Here is a 21,162-nt window from a genome sequence, read left to right on the forward strand (position 1 = left end):
AGTCACCTGATGCAAAGTGGGGGAAATATATAATTTTTAAGAGCTTCAAATAATGAAAGAGGGGCTCCAGTCTCTGACTCCATAAGCTACATTTTTAGGATACGATCACTTGAGCAATGTGCCAGTAGGTAGGCCAGCAAGAAATTAAGAGGGAAGGGAAAGCTAGCAGCAACACAGCAACAAAGTTTTTTTTAAGTCTTTTGATGAAGTTGTCAACAAGTTTAGGAGTCAGTTCTAGAATATTTGACTGCATATGGAACTTAGTAGGGAGGTCTCATTTGGAATTAATTGTAAATATTGTAAAACATGTTGAAAAGTCAATTAAAAGTGGAGGAACCTGGAGCTCAAAAACTAAGTTCAAGAGTATGCTGACATAACTAGTTGGTATATGCCCCATTGTTGGAGGAAAAAATATTGCCAGGGAATACAATTAGTGCCTTTGGTGAAAGGTCTGGATAATGTAGATAGAAATAGATTGCTTGACTTTCTCATTAATGGTTAATTAATCTGAAGATGATAAAAAGTTGGTGTGCACATACAATTTTCAATGGTCTTTTGGAAGCAGTGAGTGCTGTGGGCAGAATCCCCCTGCCTCCCAGTAATTTATGTTCTTGCTCCAATTATGAAAGATTTTACAAGTGCCTGTCTAACACCTACTCTACACGAAACAAATCCAACATGACTCCCATATTTCTCATAGATGCACATTTAGCCATGGGTAAATTCAAAAGCATCTTACCAAGCAAAGGGACACCCAGCTGCCTCTTGAAGAGTGTGTGTATTCGGTCAAGTTGTGCATTCACCATCTCCTGCTGATCCGAAGTCAAAATGCTGCCAGCTGAGGGCTAAGAGAGGAAAGACATTCATTTAATTAAACTGTCAATTACTGGATTTGAAATGGAGGAACTGACTTGAACATTCCAGAAGACCCCAATCCTCCTAAACATTTTGATTTCAAGTGAACAATTTAAAATTTCACTGCAACTGAGGGAGAATTTCAGAAGCTGACAAAGTGTTTGAAGCAGTTTACCTACTGCACATGGTGTCTCCATAATCCGTAATCACTGTTCCTTTCTCAAACACTTATACACATCTTTTTATAATTACATAATAAAACACTTCAATATTTCTGTTTAATATTTTCTAATTCAACAAGGTACAGAGTATGAAACAGAACTATCTACATACACAGACTTCAGTGAGAATTAGCAACCTGAGGCTCATCCTAAGTTTGCAAATTCATATCAATTGTGAGTTGCACCTGAATCAGACTGAGCGTCAAACGCCCAAATCCTACAATTATTCACAGCCTCCTTAATCCTGTTTAAAAATCTCTGCAACACTCGACCAAGATTTCAATGCAGGTATGGGCAAAAAGTTTAAACGCCCAAATAAGTACCTCATTCCCTCTCCCAACTGAAGGAAAATTCAACATCACTGCCTGGCTGACGAATTAAGCAGATAATGCACCAGTGCAAAAATCGAGATACAAGTGCTGCCACAGACCAGTGTCAAGAAGATATAATAATGTCTATAATGTTATTGGGAATTATTTTAAAATGGAGTTCCAGTGGTGTCGGTGTCTGTGTGTGTAAGTGTGTGTGTATGTGTGTGTGTCTTAATTGGATTAAAGCCAGATGGTCTAAAGGCTTTGATGTATAGAAGGGAAGTAGGTTTGAAATGTTAATTAGATAAACATAGGGAAGTAAGAAAGTGAAGTGTAAAGGGGGAAATTTGCATTTTTAAACAAACCATTCAAAAGAATGGGTGAAATATTACACCAAGCCAAAAGAAGCCAAACAATGTGTTTAGCTAATAAAATTGGTGCTATGAAAGGAATTTATTGTTAGAAGAGGTAAAGTTCAAAAAACCTAGTGATACAATGAGAATCTGCATTCAAAGAGGAAAATATGTATGAAGGAAGAGAACGCTGTTGGTAAAAAAAGAGGGATTCTAAGATCTAAAGCCTCCGGTCTGTAAGCCTCAAGCCACTGTCTGCAAGGACCCAGAGCTTAAAGAAACTCATTTTTAATGTGACTGTCCAGAGTGTGCTTTGCCATGGGTCTGTTTAAATCTGTGTGTTTTACTGTTGCCTTGACGGAGGTATAACTGGGAGTCAGATTAATTAGGGGATTTTTAGAAGTTATTATAGTAGTAATTTGTAGACGTATATATGTGCTTACAATCTTTTAATTAATAAAGATTTAATTTAGTTTTATAAAAAAAACCTCTTGAGACTCGGTGGTCTTATTATAACTGAACTCAAAGCCTGCATCTCGAAACATAAATTGCAAAAATTGGTTATGACTGTTGTTTCAAGTTTCCCTCTGGGGTTTGAACAGCTCAGCATTCACTATCAGCTGTGTCATAATATCAGTGAACATTATTTCATCAGTGACCCAAGTTCAAACCCAATGTAGGCATTGGGGTATAAGAATCCCTTCTATTAGCTAAAATTAGTCTGGACCAAGTGAATCCAGTTTCTAATCAATGTGAATCTGCAGCACAAAACAGCCCATAATTTGGCACTAAAATCTCACTTTCACACTGCAAGAATGACAACTGTGTAAAAAGAAGTGTTGTGCTGCTGCACTTTGATTTGTAGTTAAAGTACATTTTTCAGGCAGAAATGGAAGCTGAAAATTGAAGCTATTCCACTCCTTGTTATTAATATCCCTCCCAACAAAAAGGAATGTGTTCAAGCTGAATGCATTAGTTCAAGAAACCTCAGTTTAAATGGATTTTCACAGATGAGTAAATCGAAAAAAATGAACAGTTTACAATATAATATTTTCTACACAACTAGCCAATTATTTCTTGCTAGTTTGCATCTAGCTCCATGCAACACAGAGTCTTTACAAGTTTACCATTTGTTCACATTATGTTAATCTAGAGTTCTCATTCTCTTACCTGTAAGGTTCCTAAAATAGCATTTTCAAACTCTCTAAAGGCCTCCCAGATTGCTACTCCTTTTGTCATATGTAGTCCAACAGCAGTTAAGGCTCGATCAAATATACCACGAGCTCGCTCAATACCACCCTGCTGACCAATCCCACCAATGGAGTACTGGGCATATTCCAGCCATATTTCTGGACCTGTAATGAAAATTATTTGTTAACATTAGTGTATCAAAACAGAATTAAACCAGTACATGTATTCTGACAACCAAGCCTTAAGTTATTACCAGATGCCCACATCAAGAGGGCACACATAACAAACCTGGTTTCCAGAAGGTATAAGGGGGGAAATGCCCCTTCACACAGAGCAGCACACAACACAATTTCGCAACTGTAATAAAACTCATTCCTGTCAGACACAATTTGTCCTCTTAGACAGGTCTCAAAACCTGATTCTACTGTGGAACACCCTGCATTTAGACCCTAAAATTATGTTGTGAGATAACTGATCACAACAACTTGTTCACATTCTACTTTTAGCAGAGGCATTAACCTAATTATTAAAAAGAGGTTAATACCTTCACTAAAATACTAGAGAGGAGTATTTGTACACTTGTATCCAGTGACATTATTTCAGGGTCTAAGTGTTCATTCACTTTTACATCCTGGTTGTTCTACAGTGGAGTCAACTATGCCCACCACATTGTGGAGCCTGTCCAAAAGTCTGCTTTTTGTCCAGTGGGTTGAGTTTTAATATAGTAAAAGAGAATAAGAAATGAAGGCAAAATCATTGGGAATCTATTCATGGAGATTTCTTTGCAGTTTTGACGACTAAGATGAGTGTCAACTAACTGGACACCAATTTTATCAGTATCTACAGGTTCTACAGTTTGACACGCTTAAATACCTGAGTGAATAATGGAGAATATGATGATCACAGTGTCTACAATAGATTCTAATATGGGGAACTTCATCAGCCTTAGCAGCGTACCATCACTCCCAGTTACATGAAATATTTGATCACTTGTCTGCTTGGATTTTTAATTTCTCAGTTAACCAACAGCCAGGATTAAAGCCGAATGTATGTAACAGAGGAGAGCTAACTTTCAGGACAGCTTAATTTTTGAAACTACACAGTGCCTGGAAGTTATTTCTATTAACACATTAATAACTTTATAAACCCCAACACCTCTTTCCTTCTCCCCACCTCACTTCATTGAGCCAACTAAGAAGGATGAGCACTACTCAGCCAACAGGTGCGACCTATCTTCAAGACCAATAATGGCCGGGGAGGGTTTGTTTGGTTTGATCAGAGAATTCTGTGGCTGTTCATAGACAAAGTGTAAAGAAAAGGAATTTACAAATATAATCTTTGATAGCCTTCTCAAACAGCTCGTAAACTTTCTCCCTGTCAGATGCTTCTTCTGCCATTCGAATTTCATCCTTCAGCCAGTCCAACCAAAGCTCTGCAAAATACAATTACATTTGTTTCCCATTAAAGGCAACATTATTCATGATTACATGATCTTTGGCAATATGATTGCAACATCAACAGCACAGGATAATCACATACTCAGTCTCCAGGGAAAAGGTCACAGAATATAGAAATTAAAGAACAGCTAGAACTATAATAAAGATCTTGTGAAAATGGATTCATTCTTCAAACTCTACAATTACGTTACAAAATTTGGTCTACTTTAAAAATGCTACAATAACCTAGGTTTCAGTTGGAGACGCAACTGTCAGTGATTATAATCTTACCTTCAGTAAGTGGGAAAAGTTCACTCATCTTCTGTCGAGCAGATCGCAATTTCTCCAGCTCCCCCTCCTGACGCAGCAATTTAATTAGATCCACATGACAGTTGTAGTCGTAGGCACTGATGGAAAGCTGAAAGAAACAGAGCACAAATCACTACTGTCCCCATATCAACATTACCAGTGTGTTCTAAATATTACCATCACACATCTGTCATTTTATTTAACAGCGTAATAGCTGATTAGTTACCTATAAATCTAGTGTTTCATTCTTAAATTGTCACACACATCAGATCAAAACAGATGTCTGCTCTGTCTATGGCAAGTCAAGTCATTTGTCTCAATTAGCAACAAACTGGCCAGTGGTCTAAGAAGTATAAAATCATGAAAGGCCATAAACAACAGGAATAAAATGTTTTAAACAGATGAACAGAAGAGTTTAAAAATATATCTTTGGCATGACTCTGTCAGAATCTACATTATTTTACATTACTGCACAGCACTGCTACACCATATAATACACAATGCATTCTTCTGTAAAAGTGGAGCGGTATTGCCTTAAGGACAGAAAGTTTAAGTTAAATAAACATGGAATCGAGTCAATCAGAGTTCATTGATTTTTGGTAAGGGGTATTTGCAGATGGGAATTTAGCTGCAAATTTCAGAATGCAGGTTAGGAGCAGCCATTATTAAGTGACTGCCTTTTTTTAAAAAAAAAGAGGAATTTTTTAAAAATGGGGTGTAAACCATTCCTGACTTCTATTCAACAAGTCTTTTCTGCTGTTCTTGCATCTCTCCATCCTGAGATCCACATTCACTGCCATGCGCTGCCACATGTACACACTCAACCTTCCTCTCCAGCAGCACCCACTCACCCTATCTCAAAGCTGTCCTGCTCCACAGTTTCATTTCATTCTTTGCCTCATTTGATGCCTCAGCAAAAAATCTTTTTGCTTTCTTTCAGGTGTTAAGGACCACTAGCTCCAACAACTCATGGATACCAACGCCCCTCCAGATCCCTCATTCCCTTCCCTCTGACCTCACCACTTCTAGTCTTACTTCTTGCCACGTATTCACCATGCCCTCCGACCTTCTCCTCTCTGACGCCGAATGATCTGTCCTCGGCAAAGAACTCAGCTTTGTCCCCTTATGTCCTCAGCTTAATGAATTACAAGCTGAGCTTGACATTGAGCTCTTCTTCTGGCACCTTCATCTCCTTGCCCACTCCTTTGGGCAGGAGTCTTCCTTCCACTCAATAGACCCTTTCACCCATCTGCAATATTCTCCCTCCACCTGGACTTCTTCCTCTGACTCTTACCCGCTCTTGATCTTTTCATTGAGAACTGTCAGCGGGACATCTCAATTTCTGCTTCCCTCACTCACTCTAACCTGTTTCCCTCTGAACTTGCTACACTCCGTTCTCTCAGGTCCACCTTGTTATCAAACCTTCTCAAAAGGCCGTTGTGTTGTTGTCTGGCATACTGACCTCTGCCTTGTGGAGACTGAGTGCCAACTCTCAAATACTTTTTCCCTTCCTCCCCCTGGACCATGACCCCACCAAACATCAAGCCTTTGTTTCCCGAACACTCGCTGACCTCATTTCCTCCTACATTCATCTCACCCTATAGTTCCCCAACCCCATACAGCTCACTTACATAAGAACATAAGAACTAGGAGCAGGAGTAGGCAATTCAGCTCCTCGAGCCTGCCCTGCCATTCATTACAATAATGGCTGATCTCATTTCGGCCTCAACTCCAATTTCCCGCCCTCTCCCCATAACCTTTCAACCCATTACTAATTAAAAATCTGTCTATCTCTTCCTTAAATTTATTCAGCGTCTTGGCATCCACTGCACTCTGAGGTAGTGAATTCCACAGATTCACGACCCTTTGAGAAAAGTAATTCCTCCTCATCTCTGATTTAAATCTACCACCCCTTAGCCTAAAACTATGGCCTCTCGTTCTAGAGTGCCCCAGAAGAGGAAACATCTGCTCCACGTCTACTTTCTCTATCCCCTTTAGCATTTTATATACCTCAATTAGATCAATCTCCTCTCATCCTTCTAAACTCTAGCAAGTACAGGCCTAAACTACTCAATCTCTCCTCATAAGACAAGCCCCGCATCTCTGGAATCAATCTACTGAGCCTCCTCTGAACCGCCTCCAGTGCAACTATATCCTTCCTCAAGTAAGGGGACCAAAACTGTGCACAGTACTCGAGGTGCAATCTCACCAATGCCTTGTACAGTTGCAACAACACTTCCCTATTTTTATACTCTATTCCTTTAGCAATAAATGCCAAAATTCCATTTTCCTTCCTTATTACCTGCTGTACCTGCATACTAGCTTTCAGCGATTCATACATGAGGACACCCAGATCCCTCTGCACTGAAGCATTCTGAAGTTTCCCTCCATTTAAATAATGTCGCCTTTTTATTCTTCCGATCAAAATGGATAACCTCACACTTATCCACGTTAAACTCCATCTGCCAAATTTTGGCCTATTTACCTAACCTGTCCATATCCATTTGTAAATTTCTTATTTCTTCATTGCAACTTACTTTCCCACCTATTTTGGGGTCATCTGAAAATTTAGCTATGGTAACTTCTATCCCTGAATCCAAGTCATTAATATAGATTGTAAATAGTTGGGGCCCAAGGACCGAATCCTGTGGCACCCCACTAGTTACAGCTTGCCATCCAGAAAAAGACCCATTTATTACAACTCGCCACTTTCTGTTGGTTAACCAATCCTCTATTCAAGCTAATATATTACCCCTAACTCCGTGTGATCTTATCTTGTGTATTAATCTTTTGTGCGGCACCTTATCAAAGGCCTTCTGGAAGTCCAGATATACTGCATCTGCAGGATCCCCATTATCCACTTTGCTTGTCACATCTTCAAAGAACTCTAGTAAATTAGTCAAACAAGATTTACTCTTCATAAAACCATGCTGACTCTAATGGATTGCATTTTGACTTTCCAAATGCCCCATTACTATTTCCTTAATAATGGATTCCAACAATTTCCCAATGACAGACGTTAAACTAACTGGTCTATTTTCCTACTTTCTGCCTCCCACCCTTTTTGAATAAGGGCATTCTTCCAACCCACTGGAACCTTTCCAGAATCCAGGGAATTTTGGAATATTATAGCCAATGCATCCACTATCTCTGCTGCCACTTCCTTTAAGACCCTGGGATATGTCACCCTTTAATCCCAATAGTTTGCTCAGTACTTTTTCTCTAGTGATGGTGATTGTTCTAAGTTCCTCCTTCTCTATATCCTCTGCACTACCTGTTACTATTGGGGTGGTATTAGTGTCCTCCACTGTGAAAACTGAGGCAAAATATTGATTAAGCGTCTCTGCCACTTCTGCATTCTCCACTATTAATTCCCCAGTCTCATCCTCCAAGGGACCAACATTCACTTTAGCTACTCTCTTTACTTTTATATACTTGTAGAAGCTTTTGCTATCAGTTTTTACATTTTGCGCTAGTTTTCTTTCATAATTTACCTTTGCTCTTTTTATTATTTTTTTAGTAACCCTTTATTGATCTTTAAAAGTTTCCCAAACTTCCAGCCTGCCACTGACCTTTGCAATTTGGTATGCCTTAGTTTTTGCCTTTAAGTTATCTTTAACTTCCTTGCTTAGCCATGGATGCTTTTCCCCCCTCTTACCATCTTTCTTCCTCATTGGGATATATTTTACTTGGGAAGAATTGAATATCTCCTTAAATATCTGCCACTGTTCATCAACTGTCCTACCTTGTAGTCTTCCTGCCCAGTCCACTAGGGCCAAATCTGCCCTCATACCTATGTAGTTACCTTTGTTTAACTCCAGAACACTAGTGTGGGACTCAAGTTTCTCACTCTCAAACTGAACTTGAAATTCTATCATGCTATGTTCACTCTTCCCTAGAGGATCCTTTACTATGAGATCATTAATTAATCCCATCTCATTACACAAAACCAAATCCAGAATAGCCTGCTCCCTGGTTGGTTCCACAACATTTTGCTCCAAGAAACAATCTCTAATACACTCTATGAACTCTCCCTCAAGACTACCCTTGCCAATTTGATTAGTCCAGCCTATATGCATATTAAAATCACCCATGATTATTGCCGTGCCTTTCTTACATGCTCCCAGTATTTCCTGGTTTATACTATGCCCTACTGCTAAACAACTGTTTGAGGACCTATGGATTACTCCCACCAGGGACTTCTTTCCCTTGCTATTTCTTATTTCTACCCAGACTGACTCTACATCTTGCTCTCCAGTGCCTATATCATTCCTCACTATAGCACTGATCTCTTCCTTTACTTCTACTTCATTCCCAAGATCCATAAACAGGACTGACACAGTAAACCTAACATTTCAGCCTGATTCTGCCCAACTAAACTCATTTCTTCCTACCTTGACTCTATTCCCCCCCACCGTACAGTCTCTGCCCACCTACATCCATAATTCTTCTGAAGCCCACCCTGACTTTAAAAGTTTCCGATTTCCTGGCCCTAACATCTCTTTACCATGGACGTCCAATCTCTCTACACCTCCGTCTCCCACCCGGATGGTCTGACAGCTCTTTGCTTCTTCCTCAAACGAAGACTCAACCAGCCCCAATCCACCACCACCCTCCTCCACCTGGCTGAGCTTGTTTTCACTCTGAACAATTTCTTTCAACTCCACTCACTTCCTTCAAATAAACTGTATTGCAATGGGTTCCCGCATGGATCCTAGCTATGCCAGCCTTTTTGTTGAATACATCCAAATTTTCTTGTTCCAGTCCTACTCGGAGCCCCTCCCTCAACTCTATTTCCGGTCCATTAGTGACTGTATCAATGCAGTGTCCTGCTCTCACCATTAATTGGAAAACTTCATCAACTTTGCTTCCAATTTCCATCTTTCATTCAGTTTCAAATGGTCCATATCTGACTCTTCCCTTTCCTTCCTTGACTACTCCTTCTCCATTTCTGGAGATAGGCCATCAACTAATGTTCATTACAAGCCCAATGACACCTGGCTACATTTCCTCACACCCTACACCCTGTATGGATTCCATTCTCCCAGTTGCTCCGTCTTGATCGCATCTGTTCTGACGATGCAACCATCCACAACAGCACTTCAGAGGTGTCTTATTTCCCTCAACAAAGGACCCCACTCCCCCAATCACCCCACAGTGGTTGACAGGGCCCTTGACTGTTTCCGCCATATTTCCCGCACTTCTGCTGTCACCCCTTCCTCTCTCCCAAAACCATGATAGGGTTCTCCTTGTCCTCACTTTCAACCAAACAACCTCCATATTCAACAGATCATTTTCCACCACCCTCAGCATGATGCCACCACCAAACATATCTTCCCCTCCCCTATCAACATTCCGAATAGATCGTTCCCCATGATACCCTGGTCCATTCCTCAGTCACTCCCAACAACCAGTCTCCTTCCCATGGCATCTTTCCATGCAAACACAGGAGACGTAACAGCTGTTTATTTTACCTTCTCTCCTCTCACCATCCAAGACTCCAAACACTCCCTACAGGTGAAGCAGCAATTTGTGTGTACTTCTTTCAATCTAGTCTACTACGTTCGCTGACCTAAATGTGGTCTCTTCTATTCTGGGAGACCAAATGGAGATTGAGTGATTGCTTTACGGAACACCTCCGTTCAGTCTGCAAACATGACCCTGAGCTTCGGGAGCCCTGTCATTTTAAATCTTCACCTTTCTCTCACATTGACATTCCAGCCCTTGGCCTGCTGCACTGTTCCAGTGAAGCTCAATGTAAATTTGGGGAACAGCACCTCTTTCAATTAGGCTTTTTACAGCCTTCTGGACTCAACATTGAGTTCAACAATTTCAGACCATAAACTCTGTCCCCATTTTGTTTCCTTTTCTTTCCTTGTTTCATTTTTTTTTTTCCCTTTCAGTTACCTCCTCTTGGCAGGTTTCTTTTCTTGCCCCATCACCATTTTCTTTGGCCCTGGAAGATTAACTCTTCTGTCATTCAATCTCTCTTGTCTTTCACCCTATCACAGACCTTCCTTGCGTCCTTGTCGCACCCACCTCTTGCTCAAAACCTATTACACTTCTAACTTTGCCCAGTTCTGATGAAAGGTCATTTAACAGCTAACTCTGTTTCTCTCTTCACAGATGATGCCTGACCTTCTGAGTTTTTCCCCAACATTTCGTGTTATTATTTCAGATTTCCAGCATCCATAGTACTCTGCTTCTTGGTTAGGTCTTTTCTGTTGTTCTGTACGCTGCAAATGTTTCATTTTTTCATTTATTTTAAAGCCTTCCTTTTAAAGCTTGGCAGTAAAGACATTTTTATATAAACAAGAAAGGAGAAATGTGCACATATATATACTATAGATAGCAATTACAAACATTGGCATATTGCCTGTGTCTTTATGCTTCTATAGAATTATCTTATTTAAAATAAATCCATTCCAGCTTGCATAAAATGCTTTAGTGCACAGAAAGGTGGCAGAAAAAAAATTGGTCATTGCCACAATCGGGCATTGTTACACTTGGGCTACACAACCGTAAATGGGACACACAATAAAGAATCATGCTTTTATTCACTGGAGACTCACAGCCTAAATATAGAAAGTTGTTTACACAAGGACTAGGTGCACAACCTAGAAAACTTCCACAGCTTCACCACTTCTCATATATGCCTGATACCCCAGGATTTTTAAACAAATGTCTTCACTCAGCAACGTTTCAGTTGTCGACAGTAAATCCTGCCAGATGTTTTTTTAAAATACATGTTCACTCTGTATGAACAGAGTTCATCACACCAGTAAGCATCATGGATTGCATAATTCAATAATCTGTTTACGAGAGAGTTGACTTATATATCACAGTCATTAAACCAGCCCATTACACCTCTAGCACTCAAAACTTTGTCCAAAGTGTTAAGAGCAGATAAACAAAAGTAGAAATGCCTGTTTTTGTACTCAATGTGCCAAATTTCTGAGATTTAAGTGGAGATCAAGATCACCAGGGGTTTAGCAATGATGACAGGGTCTTTACTGTGTGATGAGACAGTCGCTTCAAATCCTTCAGAATTCTTGGTGGTCATCTCCTTGATCACTTGTATCCAGCTACTGGAAGATACATCCTATTCTTTCAAATCGGGGTGAAGCTGCTTTACTGCTCCTAGTCAGAAATCTATGTTCTCTTCTCTCTCTCTCTCTCTCTGTAGATGAGCCAAAGCAGTTTGCTTTATTTCTGGCTCTTTGGATGATGAACCCTGACTAAATGGTTTTTAGGTGATCCTTCAGGTAAATTTGAGAAGGTTATGTTTCTCTCCTCCAGGTAATTAGTCAATTGAAATGTTTGGTTTTGTTTTATTTTCTCCCTTATGGTGATCACTCTGCGGAGGAGGGGAAGAATCAGTGAAAGGGGATGGGAGGGTGTGTTGGTGTGTGGGGTAGGGGTGTTGGTGGGTGGGAGGGGGTGTCAGGGCAGGGCGAGGAGGAGGGGAGCAGGGCCGGAGTTTTAAATCCCGTGGGCTCCGAGTCTCGGCGTCCCTCCCTAGCCCGGAGCGCACCTGCTCTTCCAACCGTTGGATTTCCGCCTCGTTTTCTTGCTCATCCTCCGAAGAGTCTTCCATTTCCTCCTCCGAGTCCCCCCCGCTTCCGAGTTCCAACTCCTCGGCCTCACTCGACCGCCGCCTCTCCATAGTCGCCATCATGCGAACCAATGCTTGAAAGGCCAAGGCGCCCGATTCAAATGAGAAAACTTCACATTCCGAAATACACATCTCCCTCTCACAGAACCCTTCTTTATTTTAATAAAAGCTTTAGAGTGATGCAAAATTCCACACATTGCAGCAGGAAGCGAGTTGAACATATTTTTCTGGAGAATAGGGGATAAAGGGGGCTGATATATACGTCATAACAACGCGATTCCAGGGCTTTCATGAAATTGACGATTAAATATGATGGAATCCAGACGTCGCGGGCATCAAGAGTCGCCATGTTTGTAAGGGCGCGATGTTTTGTCGATTGAAGCAGATACTTTCACCCCATGTGCTGTCAGATTGAGGTGTGCAATCGGTGTTTTGTTTACCTTCCTGCAAGCTCCCTTCAGAATTGGCCAGATGTCTTCCACACACATTTTTTCACCCGTCATTTTGAGCATTTCCCTGTCGTGTATTTCTAGCATTTTATTGTTTCAATTCCCTTCACTTTAACCTTTTTGCAGTTAAACAGTTTCACATATTTCATAAAAGCAAAATACTGTGACTGCTGGAAATCTGAAACAGAAACAAAAAAAGCTGGAAAAACTCAGCAGGTCTGACAGCATCTGCGGAGAGGAAGATAGGTAACGTTTACGAGTCCGTAATGGAAATGCGTAAATCAGTCAGCATCCCACGTAAAGCATTGACCTGTTTACAGATACTGACAGGCCTGCCCAGCATTTCAATTTCCAGCACTTAGTTGTGTTTTTATGTCATTGAATTCTTCTTTTGCTATTGACTACAATTTATTGTATTTTTCGTGGGATCACAGAGAAGTTGAAGCAGGCTGGTCAACCTGGCAGCCTACTATTTGGACAACCCCTGTCCATGGCTCAGCAGGCGGAGTTTCTATGGTGATTGGGCCCGGTGACGTTGTCGCACAATTGGCGCGTTTATCTGTGACGTCACCAGACGGGGGGTGCGGCCCGTCAATCAGTGAGGTAATTGCGTTACCCGTCGGCTGGTGACTTAAAGGCGCAAGGGGCGTAGCCAGTCAGGTAACGGCCTGTCTGTGACGCAGTCAAGTCTTGGCGATGGCGGTTGTAGGCTGGCGTTCGCGCTCTCTCCTGCGGCTTGTAGTCCAGGCTCGGGCACCGCTCGCTGCTGCTTACCACGAGAAGGTAACACAGCTGTAGAAGGGGAAATAGCAGCAACGGCGGCTGAGTTTGAGGGCCCCACGCCCACTGTCAATGCGCCGGGAGCTTTCTTGTTGCACTGGGTCAGACGCTGTAAAAACAGTGCGGGGCGGGCGCTGGCGAAATAAGGAGAGAATGCTGGAAATAGTCAGAGGGCATTAATTAACCCAACCTTTCCTCAGGCTGACGACCCTGATAAAAGAATGTACTGATAGAGTAATCCCACACGGGCTGCCTGACCTGCGTGTTTCCAGCACTAATAAAGGGAAAGGTGAAGGGAGGTGAGAGTTGTGGATGGCGTTGGAGGGAGGAGGAGAGATTGGGACGGGTGGGTAAAGAAAAAAAGGCATTTATATCGTGTCCTTCACGACCATCGGGCGAGACAAAGCAGTTTATAGCCAATGAAGTAATTTGTCTAGTCACTGTAATGTAGGAAACTCAAGCAGCCCGTTTGTGCACAGCAAAACAAACTCAATTCAATTCCACTTCATTGTCAATACAAACTCATTTTGGGTACATTGTTATTCATATTAACAAGTGAGTGAAGAAAATTTTCCTATCTTGGATCTAGCTAATTAAAAATATGTATTAAAAGCTATTCCAGCATTAAAGTAATCAGTGAGTCATTAGGTGTGTATTCTTGTCCATACATCAAACTCCTGCTAAAAGGTGATGAGGGGCAAATCTCCATGGAGAAGAAGCTTCATCAGTGCAAACCAGAATCTGAAGGAGCCTCTTATTTAATGGTGAAAGAGTCACAAGCATTTGTGTTGTATCGTACAGGGCCCAGATACTCCATGTTGTACAGGTAGCCATTAGAGTGTAATCAGCTTTCATTTGAGTGTTTAAGAAAACAGAAATGAGTTAGAGAAAAGTGTTTTTGATCAATGATTGAACAATGAGTGCAGCCTTGTGATGTTGATATGCACTTAGAAATCCATAGTGAAGTTTTAGTCTTCTCTGAGGAGAGGGAGGAATTAGTAGCTAAGTGTGAAGACTCTTCATATCGGTGGTAAAGGGATTATTTATTTCTTCCATCAAGGAAGGTGTGTACCACTGGCTGGGCCAGCATTTATTGTCCATCCCTCATTGCCCTTGAGAAGACGATGGTCAGCTGCAAGCCGTGTGGTGTCAGAACACCCACAATGCTGTTAGAAGGGAGTTCCAGGATTTTGACTCAGTGATAGTGAAGGAATGGTGATATAATTCCAAGTCAGGTGGTGTGACTTGGAGGTGACCCCATGCATCTGCTACTCTTGCCCTTTGAGGTGGTAGAGGTCACAGGTTTGGAAGGTGTTGTCAAAGGAGCCTTGGTGAGTTGCTGCAGTGCATCTTGTAGATAGTACACACTGCTACTGTTCGGAGGTGGAGGGAGTGACTGTTTAAGATGGTGGATGGCAGGCTGCTTTGTGCTGAATGCTATTGAGCTTCTTGTGGTGTTGCAACTGCACTGATCCAGGCAAGAGGATAATATAACATCACACTCCTGACTTATATCTCTGGTAAAATTGCTTGTCAGCCTTTCAATTGGAATGCTGCATGATGTGGGGGAACCTTGGAAGGAGAGAATTGGCTTTCAGACTTCGATGTTACAGATTAGAAGCTGATGCTGAAAATTTAACATTTGTAGTTCAACTATTTCTTTTCAAGTTGTGTAATTTCTTCCCACCCCATCTATACAGGTAGTGGACCACTATGAGAATCCCAGAAACGTTGGATCCTTGGATAAGAATTCAAAGAATGTTGGAACAGGCCTGGTTGGTGCACCAGCTTGTGGTGATGTCATGAAACTACAGGTAAAATTGCTGCGCATATGTAATAGAGGGGTGCCCTGGTCAAGTTTTGTTCCCAGTATGAAAGTGAGTTGTACAGATAGGGATTGGTCCAAGTTTCAATGAGATCTTGGCTAAACAAGCTGACATCAGCAAGAGTGCAACAGTTGGCCTCAGTGCCATTGGGTTAAGTGAGTTAAAAGTTAGAGTCCCTACTCTTGGTTTGTGATCAAATGATCCCTGTTGAAAACATGCAATGGGAAAGGATAATGATGCTTTTAAACCAGCTAGATTCATAGGTTTTTTAAAAAAAGGCCACATAGTCAAATGGCAGAGAGCAGCACACCTCTGGAGCCTTACTTCAAGTTGGTGCCTTCAAATGGGAGACACAATTTAGACAGGAAACTGATCAGTAATACCACACCAGAAACCATTCAGTCTTTTAACTGCCTTCACATTTTGTAAGGTATTTCTAGAAATATTAACCATTTCAGGAGAGTGGAGATGCTACATTCAATGTAGTTTCTATGCTGTCATTGTAGAAAATATGCTGTCTTTTATCCTTTGTATTAATGGGTACTAAATTTAAGCAGTTAAAATTAAAGTGAAACTAATTGTTGTAATACCTGTATTCTTGCTGCTTGGATCCAGTAGTGTCTCTGAACAAAGCACTAACATTCAGTGGCCAAATTGTGTAGAGATTTCTTGCTGGTGTTTTTGGATTTTGCAGATTGACACAATGTTGAGTTTCAGCTAACATGATATTTACAGGAGTGAGCACCTACATATGTCTGATGTCTTCCAAGATGGGTACTGGTATAAAGTCCAAACATATTTTCCAGTTTAGTGGTGCTGTGCAACTTCAGAGAAGATTTGCTTTTCTGTAGTCAGGGTTGCATTATTGCATCACTTAGTGTTTGGCTTAGTTGAACAACCAGACAGTGATGAAATTTTCTAGAGGATTCCTTCATCTTGTTTGACTGATCTGGAATTCTGCAATACTTAATAGATGCACCATTTCCTAATTATGTCTCCTGTCCAATGTGATATTTCAAGCCAGTTTATCCCTGAAACTTTGGGACTGCGCTGAGGCCAAATGGCTCCTCTCCTCTTCAAGAATGTCACCAGCCTGTTGCACTAGTGGGAGGAAAATGCAGAGATATGGTTGCTCTTTCTCCCAGTCACCCCCTTGCAGTTGCAGTTTAATACAATTCTGCCTGGTAATACTTAAATAGTGATTTTAATTTTAAGCATTGTGATAGATTGTAACTCAGACAGAAAAGATTACAACTTGTTTGCATTTGACTGTCTCTTCTGTAGATTGAAGTGGACGGTAATGGGAAAATTGTTGATGCAAGATTTAAAACATTTGGTTGTGGATCTGCAATTGCTTCTAGCTCACTGGCTACAGAATGGGTCAAAGGGAAAACGGTAAGGATATTTAATCTTCAAACTCTACCTCATGACAGCCTCTGAAGTACCTCAATGGAAATACAGAAGGAACCAAAATGCTCTACTAAAATACTGATAAAATTAAACTTGGTCACTGGGAGTAAGTTTGTAACTACCCAAGACATTGGTAATTCCTCACCAGCAGATTATTTACATTAACAAATATCCTCTCTCCCCAATTCGTTTATCCAACATCCCATAACTAGTCCATTGTACGATTGAGATTTTGTGAAATGCATTGTGAACACATGATAGTTCCTCTTTCACCACAGCAGTAGAGACTGCCTGAAAATGTATCTGAGGACAATGTAGAAAAAGTACAGTTTTTGTCTTATAGGTAATGATTCAGCAACAGGAATTGCTGGTGCCAAAATTAACACTTAATGACAGGACAGTAAAATAATCATGTAGCACTGAATGGTAGGGATGCCAAGTACACTTGCTGTCATTCTTGTGGGAAATGCATTGTCTGATCCTGATCTGAGTAAGAACCTTGTGGTGTATGCTCATGTACCATTGCACTATACAATGGAGCAACATAGTAAAATCTCATCAGAATATTAGACATGTTTCTGCTGCATCTTGTAATTGTCTGCTATATTTTGTGCCTTGTGGTTACATGCTCAGTTTGATGAAATTATCATTGGCCTTCATTGGATTGTAGGTTGATGAAGCCTTGACGATTAAGAACACAGACATTGCTAAAGAGCTCTGTCTTCCTCCAGTCAAACTGCACTGCTCAAGTAAGTTTGGATTCATTTTATAGTGATGCAAAGCAGATGTGACAGATTTGTTTGTTAACAGAAACAGCTCAAATTTGCATAGTGTATTTAATTAGGGAGGTGGCTGAACGCCAGGTTCGAGAGGCTTTAAGACTTCTGTTGGTGTGGGCAGGGGGAGGATATGGGGAGAAAATTCCAGAGTAGGACAAGGTGACTGCTGGCTCAGTCACCAGTGGTAAAGAGGATACTCCATGAAAAGCAGAGGGTACAGTTTTGAGATTCCACATGTCTCCACTCATAATATTTTCTCCTTTGGCTCAACATCCATTGTTTAACACCCGAGTTTCCTTTTTTTTAAAAAACTTTTTATGCTAAGGCTACTATACAGATTGAAAGTGGAAGAGAGTCTTGGGGATGGACAACATAATGTGGTTTGCAGCTCTTTCTGGGTTTGAGAAAGACTGAGGCTCTGAGAAACCATGAAGTGGTGGTATCAGGCACTGAGGAGTGTTTGGGAAGGCAGCTTTGGTCTTATCCCTGTTATGCTGCAGAAAATTCTGCCTCGTCCACAAATTTGTCACATAGCTAGGCAGATAGCACAGCAATAGTGGTGGTGTGATAATTGGATGTCAAGACAAATGAAGTATGAAACTAGACACAAATCCTTTTCTTGATAGTTTTATTTACAGAAATGCCGCATCACATTTGTCTGCCTCCTACCTACTAGCAGAATCCTTTATACTCTTTTTTTCAGTGGAAAAAGTGAGTTAATTAATCAAATTAACAAATCAAATTAAGTGATAGCCCCTTAAATGGGCATAGAATCCCTTTATATTCTTGAACTCCACAAAACAGATGGGCAAATTAATAAATTTAAACAAATTGACAGCTTAAAGGGGCACAGAATCCTTTTCCCTCTATAAAGGGATTCTGTGCCTCTTTAAGGGATGTCTGAGTACTAAATTAAACAATGCCCTTCACCTGTGTATCAAATATAATTAACATACTATTAATAGGGAGGTGAGCTGGGTAAACTTGGCATACATCTGAAAGCAGATTACTGTACATGCTTAAGATGTTGCTCCTAGTAGTTAGTTTTATTAACTAAGACAATGATGAAACATTCCAGCATACTGAAAGCAATAATGCAAACACAGAAGTTATTAAAGAGTTAAAGGCTAGAAGTTACTCTTTGCTATATAAGCAGATGAGCACTATATTAGATGAGTGTTTAACTTCATGTGACCTTGCCTATCCATTGAGGAGTTAACCCACTTAAAGTTGACAGAATATTACTCAAAAGCATTTGTCTGCTATTATTACTGATTATTTCCAGACAAAAGTGTTGATAAAAATGCAATAAAGGTACAAAATGTGTTAACAGTTTAGGTAACCTGCTTGATATGATTCCTCTTGCAGCCTCACTATGCTGACTGGTTTAAGTGGTAGCACTTGTGTTTCGGATTCAGGAGCTTGTAGGTTCAAGAACCACTCCAGGACTTTACATATTCTTGACTGACCTTTCAGTGCAGTTACTTTCCTTTATCTCTACTTAAGACTCTCCTGCCTCCATCCTTAATTGGCTCTACTCAGTTGGCATAAGTTGTTCGTAGAGCAAGAGAGCTCTGTCTTTTGATGCTGCAGCTCCAAGAAGTACTTTTATTATGACACAAAGCCATTCTACTGGGTCTGACCTTTCTGCAGAATATATAAACTCCATTATGACCAGTAGTGTCAGAATCTGTTGCTCTTCAAAATAGCTGTTGAATTGAGGCAGGTTCAATTGAGTGAAAATGTGTGGCTCATTTCCTTTCTTGGGACACAGTCAAGTAGAGGTTTGTGAATATAAGCTGCACAATTTAATTGCTTCTTTTTGTTTCAGTGCTAGCAGAAGATGCAATCAAAGCTGCTCTGGCTGACTACAAAGTGAAACAACAGAAGAAATAACTACAAATTGCAATGTCACCATGCTTCAGCAACTAAGGGTGCAACTATTAGTGACCCAATTGTGTAGTGGAATTTCAATAAGCTAAGATAAATGTTGCATTGAAAGACAGCTCTAAGTTTATTAAATGGACTCTTAATGTGTAATTCAATTTATTGCTTTGTTCTTGTGGATTATAGAAAATTATTTTGGGGAAGGTGTTCAGTTTCTTGAAATATTAAGAACATGGATGAGAAGATGTAAACACAAGTTGGTTTAGCTGCATAATCACCTTGATTGTATACTTGTTCCCCAGAAATATATTATAAACATAAGTAATTAGTTTATTATCTCAGTTGGTTGTGTATGGGATTCATCAAGAGTTAACAGCTTTTGGGTACCTGTTAATATGGTTCACAAAACAGTGGGCACAGGCTCAAATCCCACAAGTGTCCAGTTCTGCTGGACGAGTTTCTTTAAGTGCTGTATCTTATTCTGCCTGTGGAATGAGAGCTGAAACAGAAGCAATCTGATATATTTCATCTCTACTTGCACAGTGCACCTTCTAGAATAACCTTAGCATCACATATTTAACTTCCAACATTATCATGATGATGATGAATCCTGTCATTTTATTTACACATTGCCAAAGGATTACTCAAGATAAATGAATCACTGATGTGATGCTAATTACATTTATTGTATGATTTCACTCAACTGTAGTACAAGTTGCCTGAATTCTCTCATTATTTGAGTTGCAGTAATTTTGTGGATGTTCTAGCAGTCATTGGAAGACAAATTGATTTGTAACTAATTCAAAAATACATCTGTTGTGGCAATTTTGTTTTATGGTTTCAAATTTCCAAGGTGCCCATTTAAGGAAATATTAACTTTTACATTTGCCATAAGTGTTTCATTATTCTTTATTATAAACAATTCTTTACCTTTAAATGCACTAAATAGCTTATTTAATGTTTGGACCAGTTCAGATTTTCCTTGTATGATCTAGAAGAAAGTTGTCTTGGTACACAACTCTCCCATTGAAAGCCAGCACTTGTTTTAGGATTTATTTTAACATTTTATTCCATTCGAAAACCAGTTGAATTCTAAATCAAAGTGGGTTCACGTTGCTTTAAAATTCCCTTTATGGGCATATGCTGCAGCTGCTGAAATAAAGTTTATTTGTTAAAGGGACAGACCCTGAAGACATGCATTCAAGCTAGAGATACCAGTTTCTGGATTGTTATGGCTCACAATCTATTTTCAAGCTACCATGATGGATCAAGTGATTTTTCAGGGTGGTTCAGTATTCATTTCGAGAATAGCAATAGGTGGTTTTGAGGGGCTAACTTCCAAAGTGGGGGAGGAGTAGGAGAGGAGGTAAAAGTAGAGGTTTTACAGGAAGGAGTACCACCTTTAGGGGTAAATAAGGGGTATGTGGTTTTATTGACTGGCTTATTATTGAATGAGGAACAAAACGTAAAGCAAAAGGGGCATGCAAAACTCAATCACTCAATTTGAGTCTGGAAAGGGACCCTATCCCAAATATGGGAAATTGTGTCCTGTCAGGGCTGGGAAAGTCAGATGAGCCTACTGGTAGAAAGTGTGATATACATCTATTTGCTTGTGAAGCACTTGAACTTTGGTTAAAATTAGATTTGATTGTAACTGTTACTCATATTCATTTGCTTAGAGCAGCTTAACAATTTACATCAGGCTTCATCTCACTGAAGTGTTTTCAGTCTGCCTACCAA

At 40.4% G+C, this 21,162-nt stretch overlaps 2 protein-coding genes across 2 annotated transcripts in view; one reads left to right on the plus strand and one right to left on the minus strand.

The window, feature by feature from the left end:
- Positions 1-12,481, minus strand: part of sart3 (spliceosome associated factor 3, U4/U6 recycling protein) — a 39,242-nt gene extending 26,761 nt beyond the window's left edge. Inside the window, exons 1-5 of the mRNA XM_078554099.1 lie at positions 12,211-12,481; positions 4,659-4,785; positions 4,259-4,363; positions 2,911-3,095; positions 740-845 (exon numbers count right to left, since the gene is read on the minus strand). Of these exons, the coding sequence (XP_078410225.1) occupies positions 740-845; positions 2,911-3,095; positions 4,259-4,363; positions 4,659-4,785; positions 12,211-12,423 (736 nt within the window). The 5' untranslated portion in view covers positions 12,424-12,481. The remainder of the gene's footprint in view (positions 1-739; positions 846-2,910; positions 3,096-4,258; positions 4,364-4,658; positions 4,786-12,210) is intronic.
- An 883-nt stretch (positions 12,482-13,364) lies between these two features.
- Positions 13,365-19,580, plus strand: iscua (iron-sulfur cluster assembly enzyme a). Its single transcript, XM_078554101.1, has 5 exons — positions 13,365-13,523; positions 15,221-15,334; positions 16,631-16,741; positions 17,427-17,505; positions 19,367-19,580. Exons 1-5 carry the CDS (start codon positions 13,437-13,439, stop codon positions 19,429-19,431), a joined length of 456 nt encoding a protein of 151 aa, XP_078410227.1. The 5' UTR covers positions 13,365-13,436; the 3' UTR covers positions 19,432-19,580.
- The last annotated feature ends 1,582 nt before the right edge of the window (positions 19,581-21,162 follow it).

This window comes from Cetorhinus maximus, chromosome 12 (assembly GCF_964194155.1).
Source record: "Cetorhinus maximus chromosome 12, sCetMax3.hap1.1, whole genome shotgun sequence".
NCBI lineage: Eukaryota > Metazoa > Chordata > Chondrichthyes > Lamniformes > Cetorhinidae > Cetorhinus > Cetorhinus maximus.